The 18,093-nt window shown below is 41.4% G+C and overlaps 1 protein-coding gene across 6 annotated transcripts in view; it reads right to left on the bottom strand.

The window, feature by feature from the left end:
- The window catches only part of LOC136712307 (myosin phosphatase Rho-interacting protein), a 118,049-nt gene extending 100,118 nt beyond the window's left edge, over nt 1–17,931 (bottom strand). For 3 of the 6 annotated variants that reach the window (XM_066688799.1, XM_066688800.1, XM_066688798.1), the window contains exons 1-3: nt 17,005–17,931; nt 12,266–12,343; nt 7,061–7,126 (exon numbers count right to left, since the gene is read on the bottom strand). In XM_066688799.1, the coding sequence (XP_066544896.1) occupies nt 7,061–7,126; nt 12,266–12,343; nt 17,005–17,124 (264 nt within the window). In that variant the 5' untranslated portion in view covers nt 17,125–17,931. The remainder of the gene's footprint in view (nt 1–7,060; nt 7,127–12,265; nt 12,344–17,004) is intronic. The other 3 variants (XM_066688801.1, XM_066688803.1, XM_066688802.1) reach the window with 3 other exon arrangements.
- Nucleotides 17,932–18,093: the final 162 nt, after the last annotated feature.

The raw sequence follows: 18,093 nt of genomic DNA, 5'->3' as shown, positions 1-18,093 counted from the left end.
AACATACATTAGATGTAAACCACCATCTCCATCCAGGATCACATAACCCAGCCAAAACACCAGCCCTGAAAGGGAGGGTCTGTGCAGCGCAGATCCACTAGACCACAGGTACAATTACAGTGTAGAGGAAAACCACAACCCTTTTGAAAGTAAAATGGGTAATTGCAATTTAAATTAATTAAAACATTTTGGTAATTTGAGCGGAGATTGCTCAGAGCGCCTGTTTTGCAGGTTTGAGTTCCAGACTGTGCAAGAATTGATGCAGATTTTGGGAAAGATATTTACTCCATATACTCAAGCGTTTAACCACATAGTTCAACAGAAACCCCCGAGCTTAAACACTAACTGAATGGGTTTGGACCATACATGAAACAGCAAGCAATATTGTAGCTCCATTTCTGTCTAAGCGTAGAATAGAGTTTTTAAATATACTCATCCCTGAGTGAATGAAAACAAGTCAGTCAAGCTGCAATTTAGCCAAAACAGATAGTGTATACAGGTTTTTTTAGGATTATTTATACTTAAAACAAAGCTGCAGCTTCTTACAACAATACTGCAACATCTCATAACAATGATGATCAGGTGAGAGACTTCAGAGAACCCCAAATCCCAGCCCACCTCACTGCTTGTCCGCCCTCCCAGAATAACGAAGAGGATAATAAAAGTTTCCTATAAAACAGTGAGATATCCCCTGGCAAGGCTGCAGTTATGCAGGCGAGAGCCAGCTACTGCTGCTAGAGTAAGACTGCAACGGTGGGCGAGAAATCTCAAAAGCCTCGAGGACATGGAGGCTAACTCACAACTCTGCGCTCTGAGTTTCCTTTCCTTCTCACTGCTTGGTATTCGCTTTCCCTTCAAAGCTAGCAGGATAAGGAGTGTTCATTGATTTATAACAAGAACCACAGACAAGTAGAGGCTACGATAAAAAGCTGTACGTGGATACAGTCATATTGTAAGAATCCACCTATCCTATCACTATCCTTCGCTTCAATTAATCCGTGTAGGTCCACAGATCTGGTACCCAGGAGAAACCCATGACAGGATGACATGGGGAACACTGTGCGGTGACACAGTGGGTGGTATGGCAGGGAGATGAGGAATATAGTTGAAAATGGAGAAAGAAAGTTGCCTGAGCGAATACAAGACAAGTCAAATCAGCACAAACCCGATATGTATCCTGACAGTCAGACCAATTTCACAACTGTCCGTAGCTTTAAGCACTGAATGCCTGACACCTGACCAAAATCTCTCAGCAGCCCCCCCCGCCCCCGTGCAATACATCAGAAGCAATAAAGTTGCCGGAGAGCATGTTTTTAAATCATTATTATCTGTCTTGAAAAACGAGAAGGCTCTTCGGTTCACCTTGCCCAAATCTTCCTACTGTTTTCACCAGCTATAACGCTCATTAAAAGGATATATGCTTACGTGCTTTTACTCCAAAACTAGAATATCACAGATGGATGAATCCTTTCATTAGTCAACTGCCGGAGACATGACTTATCCCACAATCTGGAGTTTCAGGTGTTCCCCTTTTCAAAGTTTATTAAATGATAAACCAACAACAATCTCTGCTTCAGGGAGAGAGAGAAAAAAAAAAGAGAACAGAATTGTTAGTTGTGAAACGTGGCCGAGGTAAGTGCCTGTCAGTTTCCATCAAAACCTTATTTGTGTGAGATAAATACACAGACAAGAAAAGACATGACATAAAAGCATGACAACCTGATATTGTACAAAAGCCGGTATGAATTCTAAACGAAATTCCATAGCTGAAGAAACTGAGGTGCAGAAAGTCTTTTTGGATTCCTCCAAAACTAAACTATGAAATGTTTTTGTTTTTTAATAATACAATGTTTGTGCAGCAATCTACTTATTTATAAAATTACAAGCCTGCAGCAAAAAACATGGTGGACTTGTTACTGTATTATAAATGTCACTGTTCTGCAGATGTATGCATTGCCTACTCTTCACTGTCTGATTCACACACTTGGTTCATTAGCAATTTAGAGTAGATTTATCAAGACTATTGCTACCCAGTTCATTTCTACCGTTTGCATTGTGACAAGCTTCCAATTCAGGTGGATTATGTTCTCTGGGAGTCCGAGGGATCAACTCTCATTCTCCCCCGTTTGATCTCCAGGACCATTCCTCAGGAGACTTGCTAATGCATGGCGACATCTATATGGCATTGTCCATAACTTCAGAGAAGAAACCAGAAATCGAATTAAAACCCTCTTCACAAACCTCCCGGGTGATCGCACGGGACTTGGGAGAGGCGAATCATGTTACAGCAACCTTCTCGGGCCCTGCTAAACCTCTCAGGTCTCACACAAAACCCCTTAGTATGTAATTAAAGCTGACAAAAGGAGTCTTTTCCATATTAAGATGTGAACTAGAGGCCGTGATTTCATACAGGATTGTATTTTTGCTTCTAGTGTACAGTAATAAAAATCTATTCTATTTTTCTTCCAGATCGAAAACCCTCCTCTCAGTGCTATATGGTTGGAGAAGAGTGTTGCAATACAATTAATTTGGCATTCTGGATGCTGTATCCCTGCTTTACTTTCTATGGGGGGAGGGGAGGCAATTCATCCATATTGATTTTATACATAAAATGTATTATTTAAACTCATTAATGATTCAACAGACTTGAATTCGAGAAGGTTTCCTCCCGTTGTCGGTCGTCGAGAGGATTAAACACGAAGGACAGGGTGTCTCATCCAACGCTAATAATATTGGAGCCACACAGATCCCTCTGGCGAGATTCATTTTCATACTAAACAGATTTCCCCGTCTTTTTTACGACATGCCGTCTGGAGAGAGAAAAGTCATTAAAAACTTCTCTTCTAAATTGCCTTGACCTTAGGTAATGGCAACAACTGACCTTTACACATGAAAGACACTTTCTTTGGGGGCTTATCAGCGAGAATGTGGGTCCAATCATCACAGTGGGTTTGCGAGTCACCGTTACACTGTAATGACATTCTAGAACCACTTTTGAATTAGTGTCTTCTTAAAAAAATAATTAAGGACAAAGAATAAGCAAATAAATAACTCAAATGTACTAATGTCTGTATAATATCTTAAATCAGTTTTCAAACTTGTTACTAAAAAGGTTATATCTGTGACATTTAAGTACAATTAAACCATATAAAAGTAAAAGGAGGCAGCAGTTAAACTAGATCAGTCGTTTGCCTCCGTTGCAGACATAACATGAAATACGAGGAGCATCTATACTGCGATTGTTGCGATGCATTGATTAGTCCTTTACAAAGACCAGTTTGGTCATAAGTGGGACTCGGGGGAGAGAGTATACATTGTGTACTGTCTGGCACCGGGCCACGTGCACAATGCCCTGCTTCACTGCCAAGTAGAACACACTGCCGTGCCCTCGTAAAGAGGAACAGACACCCAAAACGCTGCCCTCCGTTTACAATTCACTTTCGTCTAATCGTCTGATCCACCCAGAGATTTATGACAATTAACACATTAACAGGATAAACATTTCCCGAGCGCTGGCTCTGCTTTGCAAGTCGGTAAATCTTGCCCAGTTAATACCTGGGGGACCCGGACAGTTTTGCTTATTGCTCACAAAAGCGCTTGCATGGTTTTGCCCGCAGAGCCAGCTTTGCAGTAGGTGCTGGGTAAACACAGTAAAGCAGTTTGTGAAGAAAGGAGGTCAGAAGGGGACACGCTCGATGTTCTGGTTTCAATTTCCTCCCGAGGTAGAGGTTAAAGCATTGTCAAGTAACAAGTTATTAGCGGTTGAGCATTTTAGTGCTACATTTGGGACATTTTTACTGTATTCCGTACTTCCCATTTCACATTTTATTCTCAGACGAAGCTTACGTTCCCAAATCTGACAAACTGAATTCAGTGAAATACTTTCCCCCTTCTCTCCAAGCATGCAGTTATTTCAAGAATGTTACTCAATTGAAAAACAAAAGTGCACCAAGAGTTTGCCAATATCTGATTTGATCAAGGTCAGAGGACAGAATACAATACGATCTAAGAATCTCTAGTGTTTTTCCTAATATGGTGACTGAATACTTCGGGATGTTGCAGATTAAATATCACAGCCTGTTCTGCTCTGATGTGAATTTTTTGTAGACCACAGCAATGTTCTTAAGCTTTAATTGTAAAGGAAACAGTATCGTTCATTGGGGGAGAGAACAGACAATTGAATTTGAAGGGCTTTCTGTAATTGGAATGTATCCTTTCAGGCTCCCTTGAGGGGTGTGTGTGGCTGGAGCTGAGCACAAATTGCAGAGAAGCTGTGGCCCCGACAGAAGAATGTCACCGTCCAAGAGCAACAATTAAAAAAGGAATCGAGGCACCACGCATTCGGCCAGCGAGGGAGTTGGGATTACGAACGTGTGAAGTGGCTCATGAAAATCAAAACAGCTCCTTTCAGCGAAGGACTCAACAGCCAAACGAGAAGCTGCATGTTCTGAAGTTCAGAGAGAGGAAACGTCAACACAACAGGCAACAGGCGCTGGCCTAAAACTCACGGACATGTCAGCGGCAGAGCTGCACTTCACTAGCGCCCATGCCCATGCGACTCCATGACTCCACAGGCTCCATGACTCTTCTAGTCTGGTGTCCCAATTAATTTTCTTGCCCAAGACCAAGACTTGCTCCCTATTTTCATGAAGTAGCTAAGCTTTAAAATGTTCAGACAGTCACGGGTATAATGAATTGACTACAGTATGTTCACCAAAACAAAACTTTGTGGAAATTAGCTGGAGTTTATTTGAAGCTGTGGCCCTGACAGAGTGATGTTTTTTAGCACATATTCAAATATGAACTAGAAAGACATGAAAGGTGGTTGTGTTTTGTGCTTTTAAAAAATACATTGTAATGCAAAACATTACAGATACAACAGTCAAAACAAAAATGTATTTTCCTGGGTGGGGATGGGTCTGTACTGAGCTTCAGCAAACCAAGAGGAAAAGGGAAATGTCCATCCGTATTAAGATTGAAATAACGAACTGTTGTTCATATCAGTGTCTTCTATGACCAGTTAATCAATACAATCTAAAAACACTTTCAGTAATCCGTGATCAAAGCTTTACCATTAAGAGGGGTTTGGTTAGGGTGGTAATCGGATTTTAAATCAGCCTATCCTGCCATCCCTGCTTTAAATCCACCCGAAATCCCTACACAGGATCAAGAGATAACATGAATGTCATTAACAAAATAGCTCAGTCCCAGCCCGGGAAAGCCTAGTTTACAGAAGATATGCGATGACCAGGAGTACTAAATCCAGAGAAACTGTGAAAATAAAACCCAAACTGCATACTGGACAGTATTAAGGATCCGCTTCACTATTCCATTAAAGATTTTAATCTTGTACAAATTGGACCAATGAAGCTGAAAAGCGTGTTCTTGTACATTCGTTTTCCATGGGTTTTAATGTTCCCAAAGCAAATGTACCAAAAAAAAAAAGGTGGCCAGCAAGACACATCTGTCACCAGGTGTTTTCTTACTTGCAAGAGCCTTCAGCTTGTGAACATTACTGTGTCTCAGACATCTGTAAAATGGGCTCTTATTTCCAGTCCTGCATCAAATACAAAAAGGTGGAAATCTGTAACCAGCTGTGCATCCTTTACAGGCAGAACCATTTTCCCCAAAGTCTAATGCTGTTCCTCGTCAGGCCCGAGGTGACCCAAAGATCAAATCAGCATGTTTTCAGAGCTTGCTCTCCATCTCCCATAATCGCTTCGTGGGGTATAACAAAAGAAAAATGTGTTGGTTACATCCGCCTCGAAGGGGTGCTTTGACACGATCTCTTGCAGCACTTTCGAGAACGGCAATGGCACTTTATCATTGACATTGCAGGTAAACTGATCTGTTTTAAACTGATGAATATTCATAGCAAAACTGAACTTCTTCAATTGTTCAGCTCCAGCTTTAGAAAACAGCTGCATTACAGACTGTGAAAATGTGAATAATTCAGAAAGCAATAGCTCTCCAGGGTTTGTAAATCTATTGTCTTTCATTTTAACAAATTGTATTTCCCCAAACGATGCACCTAGATATTAACGCACAACTAGCACTGTGCAGTTATTCAGCTTGGAGCAGATTCAGCGGTAGGCTTGCCAAAAAATATAGTGTATGTCAAGTGGTTACACTATCATGTTCCAAAAAAATAAAATAAAAACTCATAATTTTAACCCAAGAGATGCAGAAGTCTAAATCTATAAAGGCCAGTCGCGTTTCATTTGTAAATGATAATCCCAGAACAACGTGGCACAGCTGTAGGGATAATTTATTCACCTGGTAAAAGAAACCTGAGGAGAAGACATCACTGAAGAATACATTTTCACGTAAAAAACAATATAAGGCAAATCAATATAAACACAACCGTAATTGTTTGTTTTCTAGGGGTCATCTGACTACACCAGTAAGAAGAGAATAGAAAATATATCTAGTTCCTTATGCTTTCATTTTGTTTAAACTTGGATAACCTCTGCATGCTTAGTTAAGCTTCTAGGAACAAATGTCTCACTTGGTGTACGGCTACCAGGTGAACTGTGTGTTCCTACCCTGATAGGAACAGTAACACCTGACTTGCAGACCACAAGATCAACTCTAATTCTTTTCACCAGCTAATTTGGAAAGCAGATCCTTATCAGAGACAGCCGGTTTCCCTCCGAGTGATTTGTTACTCACCGGTTTTGCCGAGGGAGAACGCAAGGTGCCAAAATGTCAGCGCCAGTTTGTCATTTTCCTACACTTTTAATCCCAAGCAAATGAGTTCTACTTGAAGGCAGAACAATTAGAAGCATGTGTTCATTTTGACCAGCTATAGTTTCTATTTTCACCCAATTGCCATTTATATAGACAAAACTGCCCCTCCAGTCTGAATGAAACAAACATGTTAAAAGAGAGTTATGTCATCAAATTACTGGAATACTTTTGCAGTTCAGAAAAGCAAACATAATAAGCCATCTCGAATGCAAAAATTAATGGTGGTGTAGCCAGGAATGTGGGCTGCATTTAGGGACTGGAAATAAAAGCTCAGCTAGAACAACAACACAACAAAAAACCCTTTACTCACCATCTCGTCCAAGGCAAAGCGTAGTAATCCGTGTTCGTACAGAATGAAGAACCTCCTCTGCCATTTCTGAAGGGAAACAAAAATAATGGACGTATTAGGCACAGTTCTGTACTACTGAGGTCGTTACACATCCGGCACAGGGCCCTGTCTGATTAAAATGAGCATGCCCAAACACGTATGCGCAAATGTATGTCCAGTATCCTCCACACCCTTTGGTCCAAACATCAGCTATAAATAGGTTATCTTTTACCTGACCCATTACACTGTACAGGTCTGCTCAGTTTTGTGCTTCATAGTTAATCATTAATATCAGGATCCTCTCCTTCTTCAGACATGCCACAAACCTCAGCAGTTGAAGGCAAGTCGACACACAAAGAAAGCCTTCATAAAATCTGACTTTACAACTCTTTGAACTAAAATTGGGCCAATATGAGTGAAACTTATATAATGACAATATAATTTCCACAACTTTAGAGCTCTTTGACATTACATTTTAGCACAGACATTTGCCCCCAGTATCCCTGCACAATTAATTGCATTTAATTTCTTATTTCTGATATATTTACTTCTCATGTATATTGTTAATTACTGGGATTATTACTATTTTTAAATTAAAGTTATTTGGGTTAGGCGACTTACATAGTATATATAATTACACCATCTAAAAATAAATTAAAAATAAATATTCAGATTGAAACTGCAATTTAGCTGAACATTAATTGGGAGGAGACCGTAATTTCAATCCAATGTTTAAGGCTGGTTTCTCAGACCGCGATCAGCACTAATCTGAGACTACTCTACCTAAAATAACATTGGGTAGCCAATGACAAGTGCTAATTTGGGTCTGTGAAATAAGCCCTTCATGTAATCCTGTATCCAGAATGAACATGAATATAAAAGATATTACATTTACTACTACACTCCCTAAATAAATATGTACAATACTTAATAAAGCGTAATTGATTTTATCTTTAATACCATGTTCACTTTTCACGGTAAACTCCTTAAGAGATCAAATTGAATGATGTTGATATTGACTTTTTTTCTTCCTTCAAGCAGAGCTAAAATGTTTTTAGAGGTAAAGCAACTGCCAATAAAAACAAAGATGTATAGAAATATCTGCATGGGTATTTTTTTCTTTTCCCTGTATCCATGGCGTTGAGCCCAGGGCTACAAAAGGAAAGGAAAAGAAAAACTAGTATTCCAACAACCAGAACGTGGGAATCCTCGACTTTGGCAAGCAGAGGACTGTCTTTGCACGGTTTCTCCCATCTTTCCTTTTTTATGTGTCCCGTCCCCCACAAAAAACTTTATCCCTTATTTCCATAACTCAGCATTTTCATCTGCTAATAAAATCCAGGATATGTCCTGTCCCGGCCACTGGAGAGCTAAGGATGTAAGAAAAAGTGTGCAAAAACGTCTGTTTTGCCAAGCTCAATTTTATCATGAGAGGGGAAGAGTGAAATTTCACTTATTTACTCATTCTGTGGTCCCACAATGAATGTCAACCACTAATGAGTCAGCCGACAATGCGATGCCGGGTCCCAAAGTGCCGACGCATGGGGCTGTGCAGCAGAGCTAGTTGAAGGTTACATTCAGTCGTTCGCAGGGCTGTGTGATTCAGCATTAAATTTGTTCCACATTTTCAGAAAATTGAGTAAACCTGTGAATCATTAAACACTCCACTGGCACGACGCACTCCCATTTCCGCATGATGTTGACTGTACGACAAGGAAAACATCAATCCCTACTACAGCCGTACAGTAATCCACTGCGCTTCTGTGCCTAGAGCACAATCCTATTCTATCAATTTATTAAAAACAAATAAATAATACTTAAGACCTGTAAGAATGGGAACCTTAAAACATTAATACAGTCCCCAGTCACCTGACCCTACTATTCGCAAAGAGCATTTCCCCGGTGCATAAAGATAAATAAGATTCCACACTGCTTTGCATATTGACATGCAGGTACAGACAATATACACACACAGCACTGCACACAGATGCAACTAGATTTACAACTATATAGTCTATTTCTCACGGGAAAGCAGGGATTTTCCTCTAAAGAACAGCCATGGCAATCAGATGCTCATTACAGGCACAAACCTTCATTAAGTTGGCCCAGGTACTGTTTAGCAGTGTGTGAGATGTCCTACACTTTGACACGCAGCTTGCAGCGGCAGCCGGAGCGTTTTAAACCCACAACAAACCACTAGTAAGCGACACTGCTTTGACAAGAGAAGAGCAAACAGCTGATAACAAGCAATCCCATAATTCGCCTTGTCAGCTGAAGTGCTGCTGCAAACCCGTTCTCTTTAAACCAAAAACATCAGCATGCAGTTTTATTTCAAATTATGATAGGGGGTATACATTGACACTTCACCAATGCCTGGATGTTTAAGGTTATGATATCAAACTGAATATCTGGAGCACTGGATTTTGGGAAATTGTAATTGGGGGTACAGATGAAGGTAGGTAACAGTTAGGCTTAGATTAGTTACAACAATTATTTTAAAACATCACCTGTTATGAAAAAACAGAATATTAAAATGAGTTTTCAATGCCTGTGGAGTCCAGTCTGAGCACACGGTAATCCTCCTTGTATTTTCAGTCATATGAAGGCAACAGATTTAAGCAATTGAAGTACCGCATGCACCCCTAATCAGATTTATGAATTAATGGCACTGCACATCAGGTTTACATTGTTAACACATAGTGGCTTAATTGTTACATGGAGGAAAAATCCCTTAACTCCAAGAAAGTCATTCACACATCAGTCCTGGACAAACTGGAGTCATCAAAGAAAGAAGCGGTCAGTAAACACAAACCTGGATCCGGCCTACTGTAGTAAAATTCCTCTTTTGGTAACAGCCGGTTCCAGATTCACTTACAAACGGTTCCCACAGAGCTCTGCTGTTGCTTTAATGTGTGCTAAGTGCTCCAACATAAATAACAGATAAGTTGAATGCTCTGCTGGTGACATGTGAATCCTGAGCAACCTATCTGGGGATCTCACACAGCGTGCATCCCGGTGAAGCCATGCATTATCGGCATTCTTGAAACAAAGCTGCTCGGACTTGGAGGAGAGGCCAGAACAAAAAGGACACCGATAATCAAGTCTAATTGGTCTTCTCACAGATACTATTGAAGTCACCCTGCAAATCCCAAAGAAGAGATATATTCTTTTGTGGAAATAATGTCAGAGCTGGAAATGCCAAGCTTTGAAGGTTATCATTATTCCCTGGCTATTCTTTCCACCAGAACCTCAATATCTAGCACTGGTATATAACGGATATGGTTGCCTTGTCCAAAGTATTTGAAAACATAGAGAAATCCTTTTGGTCTGTACATCTACAGCTTTCCCACTTCAGTACCACAACATGGGGTGATGTTATTCCAGGACACTTACTTGCCTTTTCTGACACTGGATACAATATTTACGCAAACACACACGATAAGCTACGCGAAATTACCCACATTAAGTCTATCCCTTTGTTTTCATGCTTTTGTAAATATTTACTCAATCATACCATTGAAAAGTAAACTAACAGGGCATATCTTTTTAACAGTGCACAACTTTTATTCTATTCATCTTTGGAACAGCGGCAAATTACAAAGCAATGCTTTAAAATTATTACCAGCAGCCAAGAGCCACGAGTGCTCTTTTTTTTTTTTTTTTTTTAACTTAATCTGTAACCATTCCTTCTTTCTGATACAGTTATGAGCGCGTTAAGTGTCTTGCTGCAGTTTACAGCGGACACCATCAATAAAAGATGAAGAGACGCTTTGTGCTCTAAAAGGCATCAGGGATTTTGAATGGAGTGCCAACAGAAATCATTCAGAGGGTCGAGGCCCAGCGAAAGATAATATACTTATACCATGAGGACATTAAACATTAAAAGTAGGCTCCTGTGGCCTGGCTGATAAAGTAATTATATTTGTATTGTATCAAGTAAAAGAAAAGACAGACAGCCATCTCGTAAAGAGATTACTTTTGAACATCTGCTTCTTACCTCGCCTACCACAGAACACCATATACACATGACTCAGGATGCCCAGATATAATGAATCATGATTTAGGTCTAAATACAAACTGATAGGCAGCTTCACTCACCAAAGCTTTGTCTGCACCCGTATCGTTAACACACGGAAAATATACAACGGTATATCGTTTCTCTCAGTATCTTGTTTTAATTGCATTTAGGAGCACAATCATTTCATTTTCGATTCAAGAAAAAAAGGACTTTGATTCTGCTGGCCTTCGGTGGCAGTACTGTACTTAGATCAGGCAATTTAAATGTACTGTTATTTCAGATTTTCGGTAGAATAAACAACCTAAAAACTTAGATGGATCGACAACTTCAAGTTTTGAAATACATAATGTTCCTCTCACACAATCAGTCCATTATTTTACCGATTCAACAATTGCCAATAAATGTAACTGTGATTACGCTGCAATGAAAGTCACACATAAACAGGCCAATAAACTCAGAGCAGCTGCAAATGAAACGGTCAGTCAGGCTAGCCAGTCCTAGTGAGACTGTATGAAACTGGGCCCTAATGTGTACAGCCATCAGACCAGAGTAAAATGGTCTGTCCTTTGGCTCAACTGGGTCTGAACGTACTAGCAGACTTGACCTTGTCCTGACAATCCCAAGGGCAGAACGTTTAAGGGCTTTGCAGCAACAGAAAAACAACCCAAACAAAGGATTACAAACAAGCGTTTTTTGTTTAACCTTGAACCACCCTTCACCCATCAGTCGCTATCACACAGACATTCAATAATTACCGGCCTCAGACAGAGCCTCTGAATGTATAAAAGATAAAACCCCACACTGCAGGTTTTCAAAAGCTCTACCTTTCTTTTCCTTTTCCAATTACATCTGTTCCATAAAGACATTGTTTGGCATTTCCACATGTTGGTATACAATCAAAACAGAACATAAGAAAGTTTACAAACGAGAGGAGGCCATTCGACCCATCGTGCTCGTTTGGTGTTCATTAATATCTAAGTGATCCAAGGATCCTCTCCAGACTATTTTTAAATGTTCCCAAACTTTCAGCATCAACCACATCGCTGGGTAGTTTATTCCAGATTGTGACGACTCTCTGTGTAAAGAAGTGTCTCCTGTTTTCCATTTTGAATGCAGAAATATGAATTATGTTAAGTTTCCCTCCTGAAGGATCCCACACTCTCTCTCACCCGTGTTCGGTGTACAGGGTTGTCAAAGTCCGTCCCCTCCGGAACTAAGAGCAGCCATCCTCCGTAAATGGGCTTTGCCTAAATTGGGGGGAGAAAATACATATTAATTAGGCAAGAAGGAGTTGGGTGTAATAGACCAGGGTATTTATTGTAGATTTCCATTGTGACGTGGCACTTTCACCTACATACACACTGCTGGAAACCAGAGACGACGGTCTTTGATAATGATAATACATAAGACAAGCACTCTCCAGCCTAATGCTGAGAGCGAGAGATAACTAGGTCAGGTTTTCCCTTCAATGGTTAAATAAATCATGCAAATGCTTGTCATTCCCAACCCCCAACACCCTCCATTTGAAGCAACATTTACAGTGGGGGGCGGAATTATTAGACCAACAAACACCTTAAAAGAACATACCTATAAAATTAAATTACTAAATTATAATAAGCCGAATGGTCTCTTGCAGGCCCTGTTGTATTCTTATCTTTCTAGCTCCAGGGCCTTCGTGAATCCCTAATTAAAAATGTGAATATTGTAAGTTTCAGAAGCAAAAGACGTACTGTTTATTAAACACATCCAGGACTTTAAAACAATGAGAAATAAAATAACAACCCCTGAACTGCTTGCATTTGTATAGCTAGCTCATCAAAACTAATTCCATTTGACATCAGCGTACAGTAACAAATACTGACTGATTAGGTGGTTAAAAATGGGTCAACAATGCATACCTTTTTCCTTTAGTCAAGATCACTAGACGTTTGAAGAGAAATGAACAGGGGCACAGAAAAGATAACCAAGAGTACAGACATACAGCAAGTGAATTGCCTGGCCTAATGCGCAGTGAATTTCATTTTCAAATCCTACCCTTCATTTTAACTCCCTGCTTTAAATAACATCATGTAGAACTCTCCAAAAGTGCATCTGAGGAATGCCAAAGGAGCAGCAACAGCTGGGGACAGAGATCAATGGTTTTCAAAGGGAAACCAAACATGCACTACTGTAGAACTACAGATTTAACTCATATGGGATTATGCATGGGGGCTGTGCCCAAACAATAAACAAGCAGACAGATTGTGCAGCAATTACATTACGTTTCAAATAGGTTTTAACAGGACACTGAAATAATGTGCTTGCAACTGCATTTCACTGGTGTTACTGGTTTTACAGGACTAAACTAATGTCCAGGTTGCATGTTATAATAGCTCAACATGTGTGTTCAGAATAAAGTTGGAAAGACAATTTCTACAGTGGATCTGAAGGTTGTTAGCAGTTAAAGTAACACTGAATTCTGGTTTGACAGCAACACAAAGATTCTGATTTTTTTATTTTCAGTTTTATACTCATTGGCTATGCAAAGGTCACAAAAGGACAAGCGACTGACCCATTAGAGCATTGGTGAGAAAATTCAATATCCAGTTCAGTCCCCCCCCCTCCTCCACCATACCAATAGACTGTGAAGAGAAAATATTCTAACAAGCCGAGTCAGACCAGATGTAAGTGAATAATGGAGATTAAACCTTATCCGTGCCTCTTAGCTTACTATGTGTTCATACCCTCAATTAGCAAACAAACTGTCTTTGCAAAACACAAAGAAAGAATATTAAACTATTACTCAGGTCCCACTCTCCTCATGTAATTTCATATTGCAGTTTGCTGTTGAGAAACGTTAGCCTTTGGCTCAATTTGTATGATTTATGGATATGCAGATTTCTCCAGCCCAAGATCTACAGCCCAAGCAGCTTGATTACCGAGAGACAACAGCAGTCGGAGTCGTGACCTTTACGGTCACAGCGAGTGCCGATGCGGAAGCGGCAAAGACTGCAGTAATGAAGCTGCTCAACGTATTTTAAGTCCGACAATTACATTTATAAATAATTCAATATCGCACCACTACACACGATATTTACAACAGCAGCACAGAACATGAAAACAAACAAGGGACAGATGCAAGGAACAGCCTTTCAATACTTCTCGGCCACAGCCCTCAGAACAGGCCTTGATGAAAATGAAAACTGATCTATCCCATGGTGGTCTGCTCTGGACACGACACAAATCAGAAGAGCAGTGTGGAGAACAGCACACCACACGTGCAATACTCACACACACAAAAAACATGTCTCGAAATTGTCTTTTGGCTGGGTGTCAGAACCACAAAGGAACCCCTCATACGATGTGTACAACTGAATCATTCCGCTCTCAGAGCCGGTGTGTAATATTCTATTTTTGTCATTTTAGGAATCAAAGTGTGCTCTTTATCCACACTCCACCGTCTAATTTCTCAGGTTTGTTGGACAGATCCGTGAAGCGATTTAGTTATGTTTGACTTCCAAGATTTCTTACCCAATGCCCATGCTGAGGTCATTCTGTACTTGGCAGCTCGCAAGGCAATGTGTCAAGGTTAACAATTGAGCAACAGAAAACAATGCCTACAACGGAACACATAGAGGAAGGCAACCGTGCAGCCCTGTGTGGCCATGCGTACCGCGGAGAATGTCAAACAAAGTGCATCTGTCAGGGTAGTTTATAGGAGAGGGAAATATATATATATATATATAGTAAGAAAAAAAAGTTTACGTCAACATTCCACAAAGAGGGGAATAGAAGCTCAACGATCACTTTCACTCTTACCAAATATGTACATATTAAAATTTGGTAAGTTTCTTCCGTTTCTTCAGGGAAAAATGAAAGAGCCGCAATATACAGCACTACCCCTATGTGACCCTTTTAGGGGGACTTCAATGACCAGAAATGATCCCCAGTGAACAGCCAGATTCGTGGATTGACAAAAAGGTCATCAGACACAAACATAGACCTCCGTGCCTTTAAATCATGGCGTTCTTGTAATAAGTACAGTTTATACAGGTGTGGTTCTTTCTTCCACAGCCCAGGTCCTTCCTGATCTCCACATCACCCTGCCTGCACTTTCCACTCTGCATCTTCATTGAACTGCAACATCTAACTCACTCAGCACTGGTAGCTCTTTCTGAATCAGCGATTGCTTTCTGTTGGCGAATCCCTGTCTCCGTATCAACAGACGAAATGCTCCACTGACACTAGACTGGCAACTAAAGCACACTTTCCCTGATCGGGCTCCTGGTGCCACCTCAGCAAAAGCTGCAAGAATTGTGCCTTTAAAAGCGCATTCTATTAGAATCTATAATGCAATGTTGTTGCAGCGAAGAACAATAGCCTAATCTATGAAGATTCATATCAAATGCTGCTATGGACTTCTGGGAAATCATTTTAATTCTATAAATAACTGATTTACCTCAATAGTTTTAATCAAACACAATTAGCCTGGAGGTAATTTTCGCATTAACTTATGCTATGGCATTCATTTCCTAGTAAGAATTAATTCTGCCTTGTTAAATTGGAAAACATGCAGAATTATTGGCCTTGTTTTATGAAAGTAGTAATTAAAAGCTGGAGTTGACATTATTGGGGGGGGGGGGGGGGGGGGGGGGGGGGGGGGGGGCAATTTAACATTCTGTCAACATACACCAATGGTAACCAGGGACTTTTATGAGCATGAAGACCCTATCGCTCCCTCGCCAGGGTTCACTGTGTAACCTAAGGAGACGATTATTATGAAGTAGCCTACAGGAATAACGTCCAAGCAGAGACTGTAGAAATGCCACTGTCCAAATCCTTATTCGCCTGGTGCGGGAGGTTAAATGTCACTGTCCTCGAATTAAAATGCATCAATCCAGGATCCAAGTGCATGCCATCATCTTTCATGTGACCTATGAGTCCAGTCTCCTATAGTAAACAAGTCAGCGAAATCTGATTCTGAATTTGTTTCTTGTGAAATGTCGGTAAAACATAAAAGACCCTTGTTTGGAGCTGGACTTTGGCATGAGTTCAGCTTCTTTTGAACTTTCCCAAGTTTGCCTTGGAGGACTTGGGAAGAATCCCATGGGATCCATTTCTTTTCATTAGTGGCATCTATAAAGCCTTTATATACACACACACAAATGTATAATCCCACTTAGATTAAATGAGATTTCAAACGGAGGTTAAAGGTTGCATGGAAATAAGTAATGTTGACAATCAACATTATCTATCTAATCATCTGTCTATATAACACACACACACACACACACACATTATTTACAGATGGCTACTCTGCCTCGGTGTAATGTCTGCTATCAGTAAATTAATGTTACATTCTTGTACACTTACACATCTGAGAGTGTTTACATGCATTTCTTCACTGGAATTTAAAATGCCCCAGTGCAGTCAAGTGTTTAACCAACTTCACTTCTCTGGGACCAACAGAGCCTGAAACAATGTATCCCAGGCATGTGTGTCAGTGCTGGCGATGTTGTACAAAATAAATACACAAGTTACAAAGTAAATCAACAATCACGCCAACGGGGGTGGATTTTCAATACCTGTTGTTACACAGCCTACACATAATACCATGCCTTGTTCAGCTGTTTGAGGTCTGTTTATATCCACTTATAATTTAAATAGAAACGTCTGAACTTACTAGCTTTTTATTGTTACTTTTAATAGCAGTAGTATTATTAGCAATAACACATTCAGCGACCGTGCAATAAAGGACGAGCAGGCACTCCTCAATTAGACACAGCAGTCTCCTTCTAATGACCAGTGGAGGTGCTTTCTTAACTAAACATTATAATTATAATTGGGTACAACCACAAGCACTACTAATATGCAGGACAGAATGACACCGCAGAGCTTCAAACTGCGACAAAAGGGAAAATGGGATTACCTGGTTCAGATCCTCGTCATTCAATAAATGCGACTCTCGGGGTTTAAAACAATTCTGACATTTGCTCTTGTTAAAAATGTTGGCCTGGAACTTCCTACAGGGGTTGTCTTTGGCAGACATGATCGAGAGCAGGTTGGGAATGCAATCTCCCACTTATTAGGCAATTTTATAGACTTAAAACACACACACAGGCAGTCCGGGAGAGGGTTTGCAATCGGTCAGGTCTTCCCACGGCGCTGCAGCACGGCTATAATAAGCAGCCTCCCCGCCGCGCAGCTCCGAGTCTCCCGAGCTGATGGGAAGGCATGCCCGGAGCCTAATTAACGCAGCAATTAAACAATCTGCCCTTAATGGCGTTGCGGGGCCATGCCGGAGTCGTGCGTGTCATATGTGCGCTGCAACTTCTGCGTGTCCTCCGCTCACAGGGGGAGCAGGTTCATGGCATTGGTGCAAAACGAGCCCAGCGCTGGCATCCGCCCGGGACCTGCCAGGTGTCCATAAACGAGACGAAAGAGACGGGCAGGTGAGTGTCCCCCAATCCCGACGGACAGGTGAGTGTCCCCCCGATGGCGATCAGTCCCGGGATCCTCCCTGGCAGTGGCAGGGGGGCCCAGATGCATGCACAGCCCGGCTGCCGATGTCTGTGCGCTGCCCTTCCCAATGAATGGGTCTCATGTCAACTTCCCAAACACCCGGCAGCGCGACAGCAACAGCAGCCACCCGCTAATAATGAAGGAAGTTTGTTTTATTATTATTCCACCGCCAGCCAGAGCTGGTGAAGGGGCGTCTGCGCCACTGTAGTCCCCCAGGCGTGGTTTCCCCCCTTTCCTAGTCGTCCTTGTCGCTTCCCCGGCCGTCTCCCACACTCATCGCTCGGCGAATGGCAGCCCGTCCTCCGCCGGAGCCGCGTCTCACTCAGGAGCTGCCGGAGCGCCTCCGCGGAGGACCGCTGGAGGGGGCGGGGCGGAGGCGGCTGGGGGCGGTGATTGTCACGGGCGTGGGCCAATAAGAAAAATGCTCCAACTCGGGTTACTAGGCAGATTACACCACCGCGGCGTATGGGGAAGCGGCGTTACGGTTGGGGGGCGG

This window comes from Amia ocellicauda, chromosome 17, assembly GCF_036373705.1.
Source record: "Amia ocellicauda isolate fAmiCal2 chromosome 17, fAmiCal2.hap1, whole genome shotgun sequence".
NCBI classification, from domain to species: Eukaryota; Metazoa; Chordata; class Actinopteri; order Amiiformes; family Amiidae; genus Amia; species Amia ocellicauda.
Note: the sequence above shows the minus strand (reverse complement) of the source record. Positions and strands in the feature narration are given on the sequence as shown.